Raw genomic sequence first — 18,495 nt, forward strand, 5'->3', positions numbered from 1 at the left:
CTGTCCCCGAGCACTGCTCAACAGATTAGGGTACTGGTCCTGGGGGGAGAGGTACAGATGTTAGCACGCACACACACAGTCTCTGGTACCTGTAGTTGGTAGAGTCTCTGGTACCTGTAGTTGGTAGAGTCTCTGGTACCTGTAGTTGGTAGAGTCTGTCTCTGGTACCTGTAGTTGGTAGAGTCTGTCTCTGGTACCTGTAGTTGGTAGAGTCTCTGGTACCTGTAGTTGGTAGAGTCTGTCTCTGGTACCTGTAGTTGGTAGAGTCTCTGTCTCTGGTACCTGTAGTTGGTAGAGTTTCTGTCTCTGATACCTGTAGTTGGTAGAGTCTCTGGTACCTGTAGTTGGTAGAGTCTCTGTCTCTGGTACCTGTAGTTGGTAGAGTCTCTGGTACCTGTAGTTGGTAGAGTCTCTGTATCTAGTACCTGTAGTTAGTAGAGTCTCTGGTACCTGTAGTTGGTAGAGTCTCTGTATCTAGTACCTGTACTTGGTAGAGTTTCTGTCTCTGGTACCTGTAGTTGGTAGAGTCGCAGTCTCTGGTACCTGTAGTTGGTAGAGTCTCTGGTACCTGTAGCTGGTAGAGTCTCTGTCTCTGGTACCTGTAGTTGGTAGAGTTTCTGTCTCTGGTACCTGTAGTTGGTAGAGTCTCTGTCTCTGGTACCTGTAGTTGGTAGAGTCTCTGTCTCTGGTACCTGTAGTTGGTAGAGTCTCTGGTACCTGTAGTTGGTAGAGTCTCTGTATCTAGTACCTGTAGTTGGTAGAGTCTCTGTATCTAGTACATGTAGTTGGTAGAGTATCTGTACCTAGTACCTGTAGTTGGTAGAGTCTCTGTACCTAGTACCTGTAGTTGGTATAGTTTCTGTCTCTGATACCTGTAGTTAGTAGAGTCTCTGGTACCTGTAGTTGGTAGAGTATCTGTCTCTGGTACCTGAAGTTGGTAGAGTCTCTGTCTCTGGTACCTGTAGTTGGTAGAGTCTCTGTCTCTGGTACCTGTAGTTGGTAGAGTCTCTGTCTCTGGTACCTGTAGTTGGTAGAGTATCTGGTACCTGTAGTTGGTAGAGTCTCTGTATCTAGTACCTGTACTTGGTAGAGTTTCTGTCTCTGGTACCTGTAGTTGGTAGAGTCGCTGTCTCTGGTACCTGTAGTTGGTAGAGTCTCTGGTACCTGTAGTTGGTAGAGTCTCTGTATCTGGTACCTGTAGTTGGTAGAGTCTCTGTCTCTGGTACCTGTAGTTGGTAGAGTCTCTGTCTCTGGTACCTGTAGTTGGTAGAGTCCCTGGTACCTGTAGTTGGTAGAGTCTCTGTATCTAGTACCTGTAGTTGGTAGAGTCTCTGTACCTAGTACCTGTAGTTGGTAGAGTCTATGTACCTAGTACCTGTAGTTGGTAGAGTGTATGTACCTAGTACCTGTAGTTGGTAGAGTGTCTGTCTCTGGTACCTGTAGTTGGTAGAGTCTCTGTATCTAGTACCTGTAGTTCGTAGAGTCCCTGTGTCTGGTACCTGTAGTTAGTAGAGTCGCTGTCTCTGGTACCTGTAGTTGGTAGTCTCTGGTACCTGTAGTTGGTAGAGTCTCTGTATCTAGTACCTGTAGTTGGTAGAGTCTCTGGTACCTATAGTTGGTAGAGTCTCTGTCTCTGGTACCTGTAGTTGGTAGAGTTTCTGTCTCTGGTACCTGTAGTTGGTAGAGTCTCTGTCTCTGGTACCTGTAGTTGGTAGAGTCTATGTCTCTGGTACCTGTAGTTGGTAGAGTCTCTGGTACCTGTAGTTGGTAGAGTCCCTGTATCTAGTACCTGTAGTTGGTAGAGTCTCTGGTACCTGTAGTTGGTAGAGTCTCTGTATCTAGTAATTGTAGTTGGTAGAGTCTCTGGTATCTGTAGTTGGTAGAGTCTCTGGTACCTGTAGTTGGTAGAGTCTCTGTCTCTGGTACCTGTAGTTGGTAAAGTCTCTGTCTCTGGTACATGTAGTTGGTAGAGTCTCTGTCTCTGGTACCTGTAGTTGGTAGAGTCTCTGTCTCTGGTACCTGTAGTTGGTAGAGTCTATGTATCTAGTACCTGTAGTTGGTAGAGTCTCTGGTACCTGTAGTTGGTAGAGTCTCTGTATCTAGTACCTGTAGTTGGTAGAGTCTCTGTACCTAGTACCTGTAGTTGGTAGAGTCTATGTACCTAGTACCTGTAGTTGGTAGAGTGTCTGTCTCTGGTACCTGTAGTTGGTAGAGTCGCTGTCTCTGGTACCTGTAGTTGGTAGAGTCTCTGGTACCTGTAGTTGGTAGAGTCTCTGTCTCTGGTACATGTAGTTGGTAGAGTCCCTGTGTCTGGTACCTGTAGTTGGTAGAGTCTCTGTCTCTGGTACCTGTAGTTGGTAGAGTCTCTGGTACCTGTAGTTGGTAGAGTCTCTGTATCTAGTACCTGTAGTTGGTAGAGTCTCTGGTACCTGTAGTCGGTAGAGTCTCTGGTACCTGTAGTTGGTAGAGTCTCTGTATCTAGTACCTGTAGTTGGTAGAGTCTCTGTACCTAGTACCTGTAGTTGGTAGAGTCTCTGTACCTAGTACCTGTAGTTGGTAGAGTGTCTGTCTCTGGTACCTGTAGTTGGTAGAGTTTCTGTCTCTGATACCTGTAGTTGGTAGAGTCTCTGGTACCTGTAGTTGGTAGAGTATCTGTCTCTGGTACCTGTAGTTGGTAGAGTCTCTGTCTCTGGTACCTGTAGTTGGTAGAGTCTCTGTCTCTGGTACCTGTAGTTGGTAGAGTCTATGGTACCTGTAGTTGGTAGAGTCTCTGTATCTAGTACCTGTACTTGGTAGAGTTTCTGTCTCTGGTACCTGTAGTTGGTAGAGTCGCTGTCTCTGGTACCTGTAGTTGGTAGAGTCTCTGTATCTAGTACCTGTACTTGGTAGAGTTTCTGTCTCTGGTACCTGTAGTTGGTAGAGTCGCTGTCTCTGGTACCTGTAGTTGGTAGAGTCTCTGGTACCTGTAGTTGGTAGAGTCTCTGTATCTAGTACCTGTAGTTGGTAGAGTCTCTGTTACCTATAGTTGGTAGAGTCTCTGTCTCTGGTACCTGTAGTTGGTCGAGTTTCTGTCTCTGCACCTGTAGTTGGTAGAGTCTCTGGTACCTGCAGTTGGTAGAGTCTCTGTATCTAGTACCTGTAGTTGGTAGAGTCTCTGGTACCTGTAGTTGGTAGAGTCTCTGTATCTAGTACTTGTAGTTGGTAGAGTCTCTGGTACCTGTAGTTGGTAGAGTCTCTGGTACCTGTAGTTGGTAGAGTCTCTGGTACCTGTAGTTGGTAGAGTCTCTGTCTCTGGTACCTGTAGTTGGTAGAGTCTTTGTCTCTGGTACATGTAGTTGGTAGAGTCTCTGTCTCTGGTACCTGTAGTTGGTATAGTCTCTGTATCTAGTACCTGTAGTTGGTAGAGTCTCTGTACCTAGTACCTGTAGTTGGTAGAGTGTCTGTCTCTGGTACCTGTAGTTGGTAGAGTCTCTGTATCTAGTACCTGTAGTTCGTAGAGTCCCTGTGTCTGGTACCTGTAGTTAGTAGAGTCACTGTCTCTGGTACCTGTAGTTGGTAGAGTCTCTGGTACCTGTAGTTGGTAGAGTCTCTGTCTCTGGTACATGTAGTTGGTAGAGTCCCTGTGTCTGGTACCTGTAGTTGGTAGAGTCTCTGTCTCTGGTACCTGTAGTTGGTAGAGTATCTGGTACCTGTAGTTGGTAGAGTCTCTGTATCTAGTACCTGTAGTTGGTAGAGTCTCTGGTACCTGTAGTTGGTAGAGTCTCTGTATCTAGTACATGTAGTTGGTAGAGTCTCTGTACCTAGTACCTGTAGTTGGTAGAGTCTCTGTACCTAGTACCTGTAGTTGGTAGAGTGTCTGTCTCTGGTACCTGTAGTTGGTAGAGTCTCTGTATCTAGTAATTGTAGTTGGTAGAGTATCTGTCTCTGGTACCTGTAGTTGGTAGAGTCTCTGTCTCTGGTACCTGTAGTTGTTAGAGTCTCTGTCTCTGGTACCTGTAGTTGTACCAACCTGTAGTTGGTAGAGTCCCTGTAGGAGAGTTTTCCCAGAGCGGGTCACCTCCTCCAGAAGGTTCTCTCTGCGGATCACGTTCAGAACCTCAGCCAGGAACAGGTTCTTAGATGGGTCGCCCATCCACGTGTTAAAGATACGGTAGGCCTGGGAAAGAAACACACACACACATACACAGACACAGACACACACAGACAAAATAAGGTTATACATTGCATGTGTGTATGTTTGCATGTGTGTGTCCTGTGTGTTCCTTATACGCCTATGTGTGTGTGTGTGTGTGTGTGCCTGCATGTGTACAGGGCATCTTGTGTGAATGTGCGTATTATATGCCTGTGTGTCCTGTGTGTGTGTGTTACCTTGTCTGCCTGCAGCTCGTCTTTATGGTAAAAGCCTCCAGTGAGCATCTTCTTGCTGAAGGAGACGATGTCAGCAGGGTCGTCCATTCCCCAGTGTTCATGAGCCCAGAACTTCCCTGTAGCACCGCCACCTGTCTGCACCTCATCCACATGGAACGCACTGCCATGCTGAGAGAGGGAGGAAGAGGGGTGAGGGGAGGATGGATAGGGGAGGGGGGAGGGATAGGTGAGGGGAGGAGGGATAGAGGAGGGGGAGGGATATAGGAGGGATAGGGGAGGGGGGAGGGATAGGGGAGGGGAGGGGAGGAGGGATAGAGGAGGGATAGGGGAGGGGGGAGGGATAGGGGGAGGGGAGGGGGGAGGGATAGGGGAGGGATAGAGGAGGGATAGGGGAGGGGGGAGGGGAGGAGGGATAGAGGAGGGATAGGGGAGGGGAGAAGGGATAGGGGAGGGGAGGAGGGATAGAGGAGAGATAGGGGGGAGGGATAGAGGAGGGATAGAGGAGGGGAGGAGGGATAGAGGAGGGATAGGGGAGGGGAGGAGGGATAGAGGAGGGATAGGGGAGGGGAGGAGGGATAGAGGAGGGATAGGGGAGGGGGGAGGGGAGGGATAGGGGAGGGGGGAGGTATAGGGGAGACGGGGAGGGATGTTTTAATCTTTCTATGATTGATGGATGGATTGATTGACTGATTTTATTTCAGTGTCACCTTGTGTATGACTCTAACCCCCTCCCTCCTTCTCCAGCCTACCTTGTGTATAACCCTCCCTCCCTCTCCAGCCTACCTTGTGTATAACCCTCCCTCCTTCTCCAGCCTAACTTGCGTATAACCCTCCCTCCTTCTTCAGCCTACCTTGTGTATAACCCTCCCATCCCAGCCTACCTTGTGTATGACTCTAACCCCCTCCCTCCCTCTCCAGCCTACCTTGTGTATAACCCTCCCTCCCCAGCCTACCTTGTGTATGACTCTAACCCCCTCCCTCCCTCTCCAGCCTACCTTGTGTATGACTCTCCCCCCTCCCTCCCTCCCTCCCTCCCTCTCCAGCCTACCTTGCGTGCGATGTTCCGTAGCTTCTTGAAGAAGTCAGGTGTTGCGTGGTTGTCTCCTCCTTCAGCCTGGATGGGTTCAATCACTATCCCAGCCACCGGCCGGCCCTTCTGACGCCACTGGACTATCAGGTCCTCTACCTGGGACATACACAGATAACACAGAGCTACAGGGTTAACACACAGATACGGGGTTAACACACAGATACGGGGTTAACACACAGATACGGGGTTAACACACAGATACGGGGTTAACACACAGATACGGGGTTAACACACAGCTACGGGGTTAACGCACAGATACGGGGTTAACGCACAGATACGGGGTTAACGCACAGATATGGGGTTAACGCACAGCTACGGGGTTAACGCACAGCTACGGGGTTAACACACAGATACGGGGTTAACACACAGATACGGGGTTAACACACAGATACGGGGTTAACACACAGATACAGGGTTAACACACAGATACGGGGTTAACGCACAGATACGGGGTTAACGCACAGATATGGGGTTAACGCACAGCTACGGGGTTAACGCACAGCTACGGGGTTAACACACAGATACGGGGTTAACACACAGATACGGGGTTAACACACAGATACGGGGTTAACACACAGATACGGGGTTAACACACAGATACTGGGTTAACACACAGATACGGGGTTAACACACAGATACAGGGTTAACACACAGATACAGGGTTAACACACACACACAAACAGGGTTAACACACACACAATCTCGGTAACCCGTTTCCCGCCCAAACCCAGTCCCTTTTCCTGGGATAAATAATTCCAAGAAACCGGTAAATTATAATAAATTATTTATATGAACAGCGTGACGTGAAATGGAACTGTTAAATTATATGCAATGTCTAAATCTTTCTTCGATATGGTTCTCTCTGCTCTGCTATCTGCATGGTCAATAATCAACGCTCAGGGTGTGTGTGTGTCAACCATATACGCATCAGCAACCACAGCTAATGAAGTCACTGAAACCCTTAACAAAGAGTTAGTCTGTTTTGGAATCGGTGGCCTGTAATAAACTGGTCCTGAACATCTCTAAAACTAAGAGCATTGTATTTGGTACAAATTGTTCCCTAAGTTCTAGACCTCAGCTGAATCTGGTAATGAATGGTGTGGCTGTTGAACAAGTTGAGGAGACTAAATTACTTTGCGTTACCTTAGATGGTAAACTGTCACGGTCAAAACATATAGATTCAGTGGTTGTAAAGATGGGGAGAGTTCTGTCCGTAATAAAGAGATGCTCTGCTTTTTTGACTCCACACTCCACAAAGCAAGTCCTGCAGGCTCTAGTTTTGTCTTGATTATTGTCCAGTGATATGGTCAAGTGCTGCAAAGAAAGACCTAGTTAAGCTGCAGCTGGCCCAGAACAGAGCGGCACGTCTTGCTCTTCATTGTAATCAGAAGGCTAATATTAATACTATGCATGCCAGTCTCTATTGGCTAAGAGTTGAGGAAAGACTGACTGCATCACTTCTTCTTTTGATAAGAAACAATGTGTTGAAAATCCCAAATTGTTTGCATGGTCAACTTAAACACAGCTCTGACACTTACCCCACCAGACATGCCACCAGGGTTCTTTTCACAGTCCCCAAATCCATAACAAATTCAAGCAAGCGTACAGTATTATATAGAGCCATTATTGCATGGAACTCCGTTCCATCACATATTGCTCAAATGAACAGCAAACCTGGTTTCAAAAAACAGATAAAGCAACGGCACAACGCCTCTCACCTATTTGACCTAGATAGTTTGTGTGTATGTATTGATATGTAGGCTACGTGTGCCATTTTTTAATTGATGTAGTTCTGTCAATGAGCTGTTCTTGTCTATTAATGTTGTAGCTGCTGCTTTCGCAAGTAGCTGCTGCTTTCGCAACAGCTAATGGGGATCCTAATAAAATACAAAAAATACCAAAACGAAGCCAAATACAAAACTGACCTGCTGATAATCCCGTCTAAGGAATTCAGCGTGTTTGAAGCAACAAACAAGTCCAAATGCCTGCAGCACCAGTTTGAGGCAGGTCAGTTTTGTATTTGGCCTCGTTTTGGTATTTTGTATTTACATTTTATTAGGATCCCCATTAGCTGTTCCTGGTTTGAGGCACTTGCCACGATCCAGGCCACCTCCGTGGAGGCTGAGAGAGCCTTGTCAGTCTGTGGCCAATTTGTGACCAAGATCAGAAACCAGGAAGCATTGACGCACTGTGCTTTTTGAGAGGCCACAGGTACAGCCTATAGCCTATATGCACATGTTTTAGTTTGTTCATTTGTTTGCTACAGGGTAGGCCCACCAGGTTGTTTTACGTAGCCTATATCCTACGTTTATGTGTAGAATGCTTTTCTACATTTGTTTGGCCGGGTCTTGAGAATCAGTCAGCTACAATTATAGTTACTCTGTTTCTGACCGAGTCTGTTTTTCATGTCTTTTAATTATCTCAAATTTGAACATGGAAGTTTAATGAAAATGTTTGTTTGTTTTTCTCTTGAGTAAAAGTAATAATGAAAACAAGAATTACTTGTTTATTACATTTTATTATATAGTCTACGTTTGTGTAGCCAGAAGGCTCACGTTTCATTATTGTATGCTAAATGACTAAATACATATTTTAAAACAAAACCTTGAGAGATTATCATTGACTTTATTGCTAGAAATAGGCATACCATTGATTTTTAGGCTAACGAATGCTAACAACTGATAACGAATGCAATAAGTAAACGTTTGCTTTTATGTAAAATATAGCCAACCTTAGAATGGCGCATTATTCACAGTGGGTTTAGCTACGCGGGAAATTGATCAACCACAGTGCTATCCATGGTACTGAATCTTCACTACAGCTCATCTGTTTGATTAGCGGAGAATCAGATATGTTCCCTCTGACAAAATCACCACAATAAGCGAAGTAAAAACAGCCACAACCTTCCCAGATTCCCCTGATAGACAGGTTCAAGGGGAGAGAAAAGAACCCAGCTGCATCTTTCAGTCAAAGGACCCAGCTGCATCTTTCAGTCAAAGGACCCAGCTGCATCTTTCAGTCAAAGGACCCAGCAGCATCTTTCAGTCAAAGGACCCAGCTGCATCTTTCAGTCAAAGGACCCAGCTGCATCTTTCAGTCAAAGTACCCAGCTGCATCTTTTAGTCAAAGGACCCAGCTGCATCTTTTAGTCAAAGTACCCAGCAGCATCTTTCAGTCAAAGGACCCAGCTGCATCTTTCAGTCAAAGGTAGGCTGAAACTAATGTAACTTTCACTAGACTGTAATAACCTCATCATATTTTACCAGACGGCCAACAGTGCTTCATAGGCCTACATTAAAACTAGGCAAAATAGTGTGGTGACTTAGAACTTTGAGATTGATTAAATTGCAACAAATACAACAAGAAACCATTACATTCATCTGTCTATTTCTCCATTTACAGTGGCATAATCGTCAGATTTTTTTTGCTGGTATTATATGCTTTTAAATAGCACTTCCAGTTTGAACGGGAATACCGGGGAAATTGGTAGATTCTCAGGAAAATATTAAATCCTAACACACACACACACCTCCTCCAGGCAGCGGGCCTCCTCCTGTGCGTTCTCCCGTGTGAACTCCTCCAGAGGGTACTTCAGTTTAGGGAAGGGAGCGATCGGCCAATCAAATGAAGGCACATCCAGCTTGTGGATGGCTTTGGAGTGCGTCGTTGCCAAGCAACCTGAAAACAGATCAGACATCGTAAGTTGTTGTTTTTAAGGAGTGGGGCAGTCCTACCTTCGTTCAAGCAACCTGATCTCGTGAGCTTACATTCTGTTTCTGTCTTCTTGGGTATGACGCTACAAGCTTAGCACACCTGTATTTGGGGAGTTTCTCCCATTCTTCTACGCAGATCATCTCAAGCTCTGGCAGGTTGGATGGGGAGCATCGCTGCATAGCTATTTTCAGGTCCTGACTAGTCTCCCAGTCCCTGCGCTGAAAAACATCCCCCCAGCATGATGCTGCCACCACGCTTCACCGTAGGGATGGTGCCAGGTTTCCTCCAGACGTGATGCTTGGCATTCAGGCCAAAGTGTTCAATCTTGGTTTCATCAGACCACTTGTTTCTCATGGTCTGAGAGTCTTTAGGTGCCTTTTGGCAAACTCCAAGCGGCCTGTCATGTACCTTTTACCGAGGAGTGGCTTCCGTCTGCCCACTCTACCATAAAGGCCTGATTGGTGGAGTGCTGCAGAGATGGTTGTCCTTCTAGAAGGTTTTCCGATATCCACAGAGGAACTCTGGAGCTCTGTCAGAGTGACCATCAGGTTCTCGGTCACCTCCCTGACCAAGGCCCTTTTCCCCCGATTTCTTAGTTTAGCCGGGCGGCCAGCTCTAGGAAGAGTCTTGGTGGTTCCAAACTTCTTCCATTTAGGAATTATGGAGGCCACTGTGTTCGTGGGGACCTTCAATGCTGCAGACATTTTTTGGTACCCTTCCCCAGAGCTGTGCCTCGACACAATCCTGTCTCGGAGCTCTACGGACAATTCCTACGACCTCAACTGTGGGACCTTACGTAGACAGGTGTGTGCCTTACCAAATCATGTCAATTTATCACAGGTGGACTCCGAGGCATTTCAGGAGCCTGTTGATGTCCTTGGGTTTGAATGGGTCTCGATAGAGCAGGTAGAGGAAAGCTTGATACATGGTATAAGAGTCTTTTTCATCTTGTAAGTGACATTTCTGTGCAAAAGCCTGTCAGAACACTTCTGCTTTGTCCCGTGCAGTGATGTGTGCTATGTCGTGGTGTATGATGACAGGGATATCAGAGTTAGCAGCTCTTCCAGAAAGGGAGTTGACAAAGCCTCCACCATCTCTTGCTGATTAGGGTGTTATCAGTGAGTTCCTCTGTGAGTTTGATATCATGATAGCTTGCTTCTCAGCCTGGTCTGGCCAGGGCAAACTTCTGCTTGTTGGCGGCAGTTTTATTTAGCCGTTGGAAAAAAAGGCGACGATTTTTTCCGTCCTTGCTGCTCTCCTGCACTTTTCGTCAAAACATACTTTGTCCCCAGGCTTTCTGGTGACAGTTTCGCTGGGGATGAATTGCTCCCATGGCATCATGGGTCATGTCAGTGATCTTTTCGTCAAAACATACTTTGTCCACAGGCTTTCTGGTGACAGTTCTGCTGGGGATTAATTGCGCCATGGCATCATGGGTGATGTCAGTGATCTTTTCGTCAAAACATACTTTGTCCCCGGGCTTTCTGGTGACAGTTCTGCTTGGGATAAAATGCTCCATGGCATCATGGGTGATGTCAGTGATCTTTTCGTCAAAACATACTTTGTCCCCAGGCTTGGTCTCCTCTGGTTGGAGTAACCACAATCTGTTGTAGGCCTAAGCAGCTTGCAAGCTGTCGGGCCCGGCAACCAGCATGACAGTTGTTCAGCTATCCAGACAGTCTTCATGGTGGACATTGAAGTCGCCCACCACCATGACAGTTGTTCAGCTACCCAGACAGTCTTCATGGTGGACATTGAAGTCGCCCGCCACCATGACAGAATGTGCACCAAACTCTGTCATTTTGGGTTTCAGTGTCTAGGTCTATAAAACAGCTCCTATGAGGAGCTTCTGGGAGTGTAAGGTGACTGGAAGCCATGTCAGTTCCATGTCTTTTGGGTCTTTTTGGGTCTCATGGTGGATGGTGATTCCTTGCAAGCAATACACTGCAATGCCACCACCTGACGACGCAGTTCTGTCTCGTCGGCAGCACATGGTGCATCCTGGTATTGCGATGCAGTCAGCTCCGTCCTTTACAGTTGAGTCCAGGAATGCGTCCACCACGATGACGACGGTAGGTTCTTTCTCCTTAGGCTAGCTCTCCGATGTTTGATCTTAGACCACGGATGTTGACCTCCATGATTCGTAGTTCTTTATCTCGTAGTACAGTGAGTGACAAAGAAATGATCAGTCTATAATTTTAATGGTAGGTTTATTTGAACAGTGAGAGACAGAATAACAACAAGAAAATCCATAAAAACGCATGTTAAAAATTTTATAAATAGATTTACATTTTAATGAGGGAAATAAGTATTTGACACCCTCTCAATCAGAAAGATTTCTGGCTCCCAGGTGTCTTTTATACAGGTAACGAGCTGAGATTAGGAGCACACTCTTAAAGGGATTGCTCCTAATCTCAGCTTGTTACCTGTATAAAAGACACCTGGGAGCCAGAAGCAATCAATCAGATTCCAAACTCTCCACCATGGCCAAGTCCAAAGAGCTCTCCAACGATGTCAGGGACAAGATTGTAGACCTACACAAGGCTGGAATGGGCTACAAGACCATCGCCAAGCAGCTTGGTGAGAAGGTGACAACAGTTGGTGCGATTATTCGCAAATGGAAGAAACACAAAATAACTGTCAATCTCCCTCGGCCTGGGGCTCCATGTAAGATCTTACCTCATGGAGTTGCATTGATCATGAGAACGGTGAGGAATCAACCCAGAACTACACGGGAGGATCTTGTCAATGATCTCAATGCAGCTGGGACCATAGTCACCAAGAAAACAATTGGTAACACACTACGCCGTGAAGGACTGAAATCCTGCAGCGCCCGCAAGGTCCCCCTGCTCAAGAAAGCACATATACAGGCCCGTCTGAAGTTTGCCAATGAACATCTGAATGATTCAGAGGAGAACTGGGTGAAAGTGCTGTGGTCAGATGAGACCAAAATCAAGCTCTTTGGCATCAACTCAACTCGCCGTGTTTGGAGGAGGAGGAATGCTGCCTATGACCCAAAGAACACCATCCCCACCGTCAAACATGGAGGTGTAAACATTATGCATTGGGGGTGTTTTTCTGCTAAGGGGACAGGACAACTTCACTGCATCAAAGGGACGATGGACGGGGCCATGTACCGTCAAATCTTGGGTGAGAACCTCCTTCCCTCAGCCAGGGCATTGAACATGGGTCGTGGATGGTGTTACGGATACAGGTATCCTGTGTCTTTTTGTGTTTTTCCTCTCCTTCTACCCTAATCACAGGTGTCCTGTATGTTCCTGATTGGTGGTCGTTGGGGTGTCTGCTGATTGCTGAGGTGGACCAATCAGTGGACATTCCTCTGCATTGCACCACCTGTTTCTGGTTTTTCAATCACACATCCCATTGTTTAAAAGCCGGTCAGTTGTGTTTGTAGAGGGAGACAATTTTCCGTATGTGAGTATGGATACTGTGGTGTCCTGTGTTTTGTGTACTCACTCATTTGCTGGTTACTCTGTTTGGTAACTTTGTTGTGTGTTTCTGGGAAAAGGGGAATTTAAGCAAGTTGCCCTTGGGCATACATTACCCATAGGAAGAAAACTGTCTAAAAACACTAGTTAGACCTGAGCGGACCACCCACTGTAATTTTTGTATGATTAGCAGTAGCTTAGCGGTTCTTGAGGCAGGCAAGATCAGTTTAGCTGTTTTTTACACTATTGTTTCATTTCTTGGGTCCTGCTCAGCCCTTTTTCCCAAACCTTTACCGTGTGTTCAAAATAAACATTTTATGTTTGACGGTAGTTTATGGTTGTCGTGTAGTTTTTGTTCTCCCTGTTTCCATGTCACGATTCTAATTTGCATTAATTATGTTACGGGTCTCTTGTCCATCCACCCTAGACGTTTAAAGCCACGGGGTTCGTAACAGATGGGTATTCCAGCATGACAATGACCCAAAACACACGGCCAAGGCAACAAAGGAGTGGCTCAAGAAGAAGCACATTAAGGTCCTGGAGTGGCCTAGCCAGTCTCCAGACCTTAATCCCATAGAAAATCTGTGGAGGGAGCTGAAGGTTCGAGTTGCCAAACGTCAGGCTCGAAACCTTAATGACTTGGAGAAGATCTGCAAAGAGGAGTGGGACAAAATCCCTCCTGAGATGTGTGCAAACCTGGTGGCCAACTACAAGAAACGTCTGACCTCTGTGATTGCCAACAAGGGTTTTGCCACCAAGTACTAAGTCATGTTTTGCAGTGGGGTCAAATACTTATTTCCCTAATTAAAATGCAACTCAATTTATAACATTTTTTATATGCATTTTTCTGGATTATTTTGTTGTTATTCTGTCTCTCACTGTTCAAATACACCTACCATTAAAATTATAGACTGATCATTTCTTTGTCAGTGGGCAAACATACAAAATCAGCAGGGGATCAAATACTTTTTTCCCTCACTGTAGTTATGTTATTTTACTTTCATTCAACAATAAGATGTGTAATAATATTTAACCTGACTGACCCATTGTTCTGCCATGAAATCCACCCATAAACGACAGGATGCTGAGGTCCGGACAGCCAGGGCTCTGAGAGAGAGAGAGGAGGGAGAGTGGAGAGAGAGAGGGAACGAAGGAGAGGGGAGAGAGATGGAGAGAGAACGAGAAGAGGAGGGAGAGACGGAGAGAGGGAGAACAAGGGAGAAGGAGGGAGGGAGAGCAAGAATTAGAGCATGAGAGTGTTTTTAGTGTGTGTACGTGGCTACTAAAGAATAGGTGAGAGGAACGTGATGATGATGAACACCAGAACACAGGTCATGGCCTGCTCTGACTCTCTGCACCTCCCTCTCCCTCCCTCACACACGCACACAACCACACAGACATACACACATACAGTGCCTTGCAAAAGTATTCATCCCCCTTGGCGTTTTTTCCTATTTTGTTGCATTACAACCTGTAATTTAAATGGATTTTTATTTGGATTTCATGTAATGGACATACACAAAATAGTCCAAATTGGTGAAGTGAAATGAAAAAAATAACTTGTTTCAAAAAATTCTAAAAAATAAATAACGGAAAAGTGGTGCGTGCATATTTATTCACTCCCTTTGCTATGAAGCCCCTAAATAAGATCTGGTGCAACCAATTACCTTCAGAAGTCACATAATTAGTTAAATAAAGTCCACCTATGTGCAATCTAAGTGTTACATGATCTGTCACATGATCTCAGTATATAGACACCTGTTCTGAAAGGCCCCAGAGTCTGCAACACCACTAAGCAGGGGGCACCACCAAGCAAGCTGTCACGGATTCTGCCAAGGCTGCTCCTCCTCCTTGCTCGGGCAGGCTTCGGCGTTCGTCGTCCCCGGAGTACTAGCTACCACCGTTAGATATTTCGAGGTTTGATTGGTTTGGTCTGTCTGTTGCACCTGTGTCCGTTTGTGTCTGATTTTGTGTCCTATAAGTTTCTGGCTTTGTGTTTGTGTGTTATTTTCCGCCTGTCCGTTGGTGTCATCCGTGCAGTACTCTGGACTTTGTTTATTGTGACGCACTGTGTTTGCGTTGTCGCTCGCCTCCTTGTTTGAGGTCCTTTATTTTGTTTTGTTTATACAGTTCAGTAAAGTCTTGTTTGACTGAGCCCATGCGTCCTGCGTCTGACTCCTCAACCACATCCACATCAACACTGACAGAATAACACACCTTATGGAGTCAGCAGGAGCAGCGGCGGCACCCAAGTCGCTGGAGGAATGGATCAGCGATCAAGACACCATGATCCGGCAACTTGGGGTCGCCATGAACGAGGTGTCCAACACTCTGCGCCGTTTGGTCCCCGGAGAGGTGCCCACACCTTCGCACACCTTACCATCACCATCGGCCAGTCCTCCTCTCCCAGCACCGGAACCCAGTGGCATTCGGCTCTCGCTCCCGAGGGCATATGATGGTTCCGCAGCCGGGTGTCAGGGGTTCCTCCTGCAGGTGGAACTCTACCTGGCCACCATACACCCGGCGCCCTCGGGATACGAGAGCGTCTCCGCCCTCATCTCCTGTCTCTCCGGCAAGGCGTTGGAGTGGGCCAACGCCGAATGGAGGGGAATAGACGCCGCCACCATCACCTACGCGGAGTTCTCCCGCCGCTTCAGGACAGTGTTCGATCATCCACCTGAGGGGAAGGCGGCAGGGGAGCGTCTGTTCCACCTCCGACAGGGGAAGAGGAGTGCACAGGAGTTCGCCCTGGAGTTCCGGACTCTAGCGGCGGATTCGGGGTGGAATGAGAGGGCCCTCATCGACCACTATCGGAGCAGCCTACGAGAGGACGTTCGTCGTGAGCTGGCCTGCAGGGACACCAACCTATCCTTCGACCAGTTGGTGGACATTTCCATCCGTCTCGACACCCTGGTGGCTACCCGCGGACGTCCCGAATGGGGGTCGTCCATTCCACCCTCCAGCACCCCCGAGCCGATTCCCATGGAGCTCGGAGGTGCTGGCGCTAGGGAGAGGAGGAGAGAGAACCCGAGGGGGGCCGTCCCCTGCACCAACTGTGGCCGTGGAGGGCACACTGCGGCTAGGTGCTGGGGAGGGTCTCCTGGGAGAGGGGACAACAGGTCACGCACTGGGGAGTCATTTCAGGTGAGTAGGTGCCCCACTTACCCAGAGCTCTCTGTTGGTCACCTGTGTATACCTGTGAGATTTCCACAGGTGGCACCTCATTCCCAGCATAAGGCGCTAGTCGATTCAGGCGCAGCTGGGAATTTTGTTGATCGTGAGTTTTGTTCTAGGTTAGGAATTCCCCTTCGGCCGGTGGAAGCCCCCTTCCCTGTCCATGCCCTAGACAGCCGGCCGCTGGGGTCGGGGTTGATTAGAGAAGTCACAGCACCACTTAAGATGACGACGCAGGGGGGTCATGAGGAGATCATTCAGTTTTATCTGATCGACTCTCCTGCGTATCCCGTGGTGCTGGGGCTTCCCTGGTTAAGCGCCCATGATCCTACCATTGCGTGGCAACAGAGGGCTCTTATGGAGTGGTCTGCCCAGTGTGTAGGGAGATGTCTAGGTGTTTCCTTAGGGCCGACCTCGGTGGAGAGTCCGAACCAAGTGCCCGCAATGCGCATTCCCCCTGAATATGAGGATTTAGCACTTGTGTTCAGCAAGACTAGGGCAACACGGTTGCCACCTCATAGACAGGGGGATTGTGCGATAGATCTCCAAACAGGAGCGGCACTTCCGCGGAGCCGTGTGTATCCCCTGTCTCAAGAGGAGACAGCGGCTATGGAGACTTACATAGCCGAGTCCTTGGAACAGGGATACATACGGTCCTCCACTTCCCCGGTTTCCTCGAGTGTCTTCTTTGTGAAGAAGAAGGATGGGGGTTTGCACCCGTGTATTGATTACCGTAGTCTCAATCAGATCACGGTTAAGTACAGTTATCCTCTTCCTCTGATTGCGACTATGACTGAATCGTTATGCGGAGCGCGGTTCTTCACAAAGTTGGATCTCAGGAGCGCGTACAATCTGGTGCGCATTAGGGAGGGGGATGAATGGAAAACATTTAGCACCACCTCGGGTCATTACGAGTATCTCGTCATGCCATACGGGTTAATGAATGCTCCTTCAGTCTTCCAATCCTTTGTGGACGAGATTTTCAGGGACATGCATGGGCAGGGTGTGGTAGTGTACATCGACGGCATCCTAGTGTACTCTTCTACACGAGCCGAGCATGTAGCCCTGGTGCGCCGAGTGTTGAGGAGGCTGTTGGAGCATGACCTGTATGTCAAGGCAGAGAAATGCTTGTTTTTCCAGGAGTCCATCTCCTTTTTGGGTTATCGATTGTCCGCGTCTGGTGTGAAGATAGAGGTTGACCGTGTGTCTGCCGTGCGTAATTGGCAAACTCCAACCACTGTAAAAGAGGTGCAGCAGTTTTTGGGTTTTGCTAATTACCACCGGAGGTTTATCCGGGGCTTTGGACAGGTGGCAGCTCCCATTACGTCCCTGCTGAAGGGGGGCCCGGTGCGTTTGCAGTGGTCAGCTGAAGCGGACAGGGCATTTGTTAAACTGAAGAACCTGTTCACTTCGGCCCCGGTGCTGGCGCATCCGGACCCCGCTTTACCATTCCAAGTTGAGGTAGACGCGTCAGAGGCCGGTATTGGGGCAGTTCTGTCGCAACGGTCTGGCACGCCACCTAAACTCCGCCCCTGTGCGTTCTATTCTAAGAAGCTCAGCCCGGCGGAGCGTAATTATGACGTAGGGGACAGGGAGCTGTTAGCCGTGGTTCAGGCCTTAAAGGTGTGGAGGCATTGGCTTGAGGGGGCTCAACACCCTTTCCTCATTCTGACTGACCACCGTAACCTGGAGTACATCCGGGCAGCTAGGAGATTAAACCCTCGTCAGGCTAGGTGGAACATGTTCCTGACCCGGTTTGTTTTTAAGATCACGTACATCCCAGGGTCCCAGAACGGTAAGGCAGACGCCCTGTCCCGGCGGTATGACACAGAGGAGAGGTCCATTGAGCCTACTCCCATACTGCCGGAGTCTTGTCTGGTGGCTCCGGTGGTGTGGGAGGTCGATTCGGAGATCGAGCGGGCGTTACGTACCGACCCTACTCCCCCAGAGTGTCCTGTGGGGCGGACGTACGTTCCGCTCGAGGTTCGTGATCGCCTTATTTATTGGGCTCATACATCACCCTCCTCTGGACATCCAGGTATTGGCCGGACAGTGCACTGCCTTAGCGTGAAATACTGGTGGCCAACGTTAGCTAGGGATGTGAGGGTTTATGTCTCCTCCTGCTCGGTGTGCGCCCAGTGTAAGGCGCCTAGACACCTGCCCAGGGGAAAGTTACATCCCCTGCCCGTTCCACAACGACCATGGTCCCACCTCTCGGTGGATTTTGTGACCGACCTTCCTCCTCCCAGGGGAATACCACCATTTTGGTCGTTGTGGATCGGTTTTCCAAGGCCTGTCGTCTCCTCCCAATGCCGGGTCTCCCTACTGCCCTACAGACCGCTGAGGCCCTATTTACCCACGTTTTCCGGCACTATGGGGTTCCCGAGGATATAGTGTCTGACCGAGGTCCCCAGTTCACCTCCAGAGTCTGGGGGGCGTTCATGGAACGCTTGGGGGTCTCGGTGAGCCTTACCTCGGGTTACCACCCAGAGAGCAATGGGCAGGTAGAACGAGTCAACCAGGATGTGGGTAGGTTTCTGAGGTCCTACTGCCAGGGCCGGCCGGAGGAGTGATCAAGGTATATCCCCTGGGCAGAGATGGCACAGAACTCTCTCCGCCACTCTTCCACCAATCTAACCCCTTTCCAGTGTGTGTTAGGGTATCAGCCGGTTCTGGCACCATGGCACCAGAGCCAGATCG

At 48.3% G+C, this 18,495-nt stretch overlaps 2 protein-coding genes and 1 long non-coding RNA gene across 3 annotated transcripts in view; all 3 read right to left on the minus strand.

Moving 5' to 3' along the window:
• The window catches only part of LOC311123840 (4-aminobutyrate aminotransferase, mitochondrial-like), a 66,662-nt gene that overhangs the window by 1,926 nt on the left and 46,241 nt on the right, over window positions 1-18,495 (minus strand). The window contains exons 10-14 of the mRNA XM_084198065.1: window positions 13,665-13,728; window positions 8,988-9,136; window positions 5,417-5,554; window positions 4,369-4,536; window positions 4,010-4,156 (exon numbers count right to left, since the gene is read on the minus strand). Of these exons, the coding sequence (XP_084054191.1) occupies window positions 4,010-4,156; window positions 4,369-4,536; window positions 5,417-5,554; window positions 8,988-9,136; window positions 13,665-13,728 (666 nt within the window). The remainder of the gene's footprint in view (window positions 1-4,009; window positions 4,157-4,368; window positions 4,537-5,416; window positions 5,555-8,987; window positions 9,137-13,664; window positions 13,729-18,495) is intronic.
• LOC311123830 (uncharacterized protein) lies at window positions 18-3,990 on the minus strand (the record flags this gene model as incomplete). The annotated part of the gene is made up of 6 exons (XM_084198054.1): window positions 3,547-3,990; window positions 3,218-3,298; window positions 2,610-2,963; window positions 873-1,046; window positions 451-748; window positions 18-369 (listed from the first exon to the last, which is right to left on the minus strand). Exons 1-6 carry the CDS (start codon window positions 3,602-3,604, stop codon window positions 18-20), a joined length of 1,317 nt encoding a protein of 438 aa, XP_084054180.1. The 5' UTR covers window positions 3,605-3,990.
• On the minus strand, window positions 1,284-2,213 carry LOC311123843. The gene is made up of 3 exons (XR_014612651.1): window positions 2,051-2,213; window positions 1,734-1,926; window positions 1,284-1,609 (listed from the first exon to the last, which is right to left on the minus strand). It is a non-coding gene; the product is annotated as an uncharacterized lncRNA (long non-coding RNA).

Source organism: Coregonus lavaretus, assembly GCF_964263955.1.
Source record: "Coregonus lavaretus genome assembly, contig: HAP1_SCAFFOLD_134, whole genome shotgun sequence".
In the NCBI taxonomy this organism is placed as follows: Eukaryota; Metazoa; Chordata; class Actinopteri; order Salmoniformes; family Salmonidae; genus Coregonus; species Coregonus lavaretus.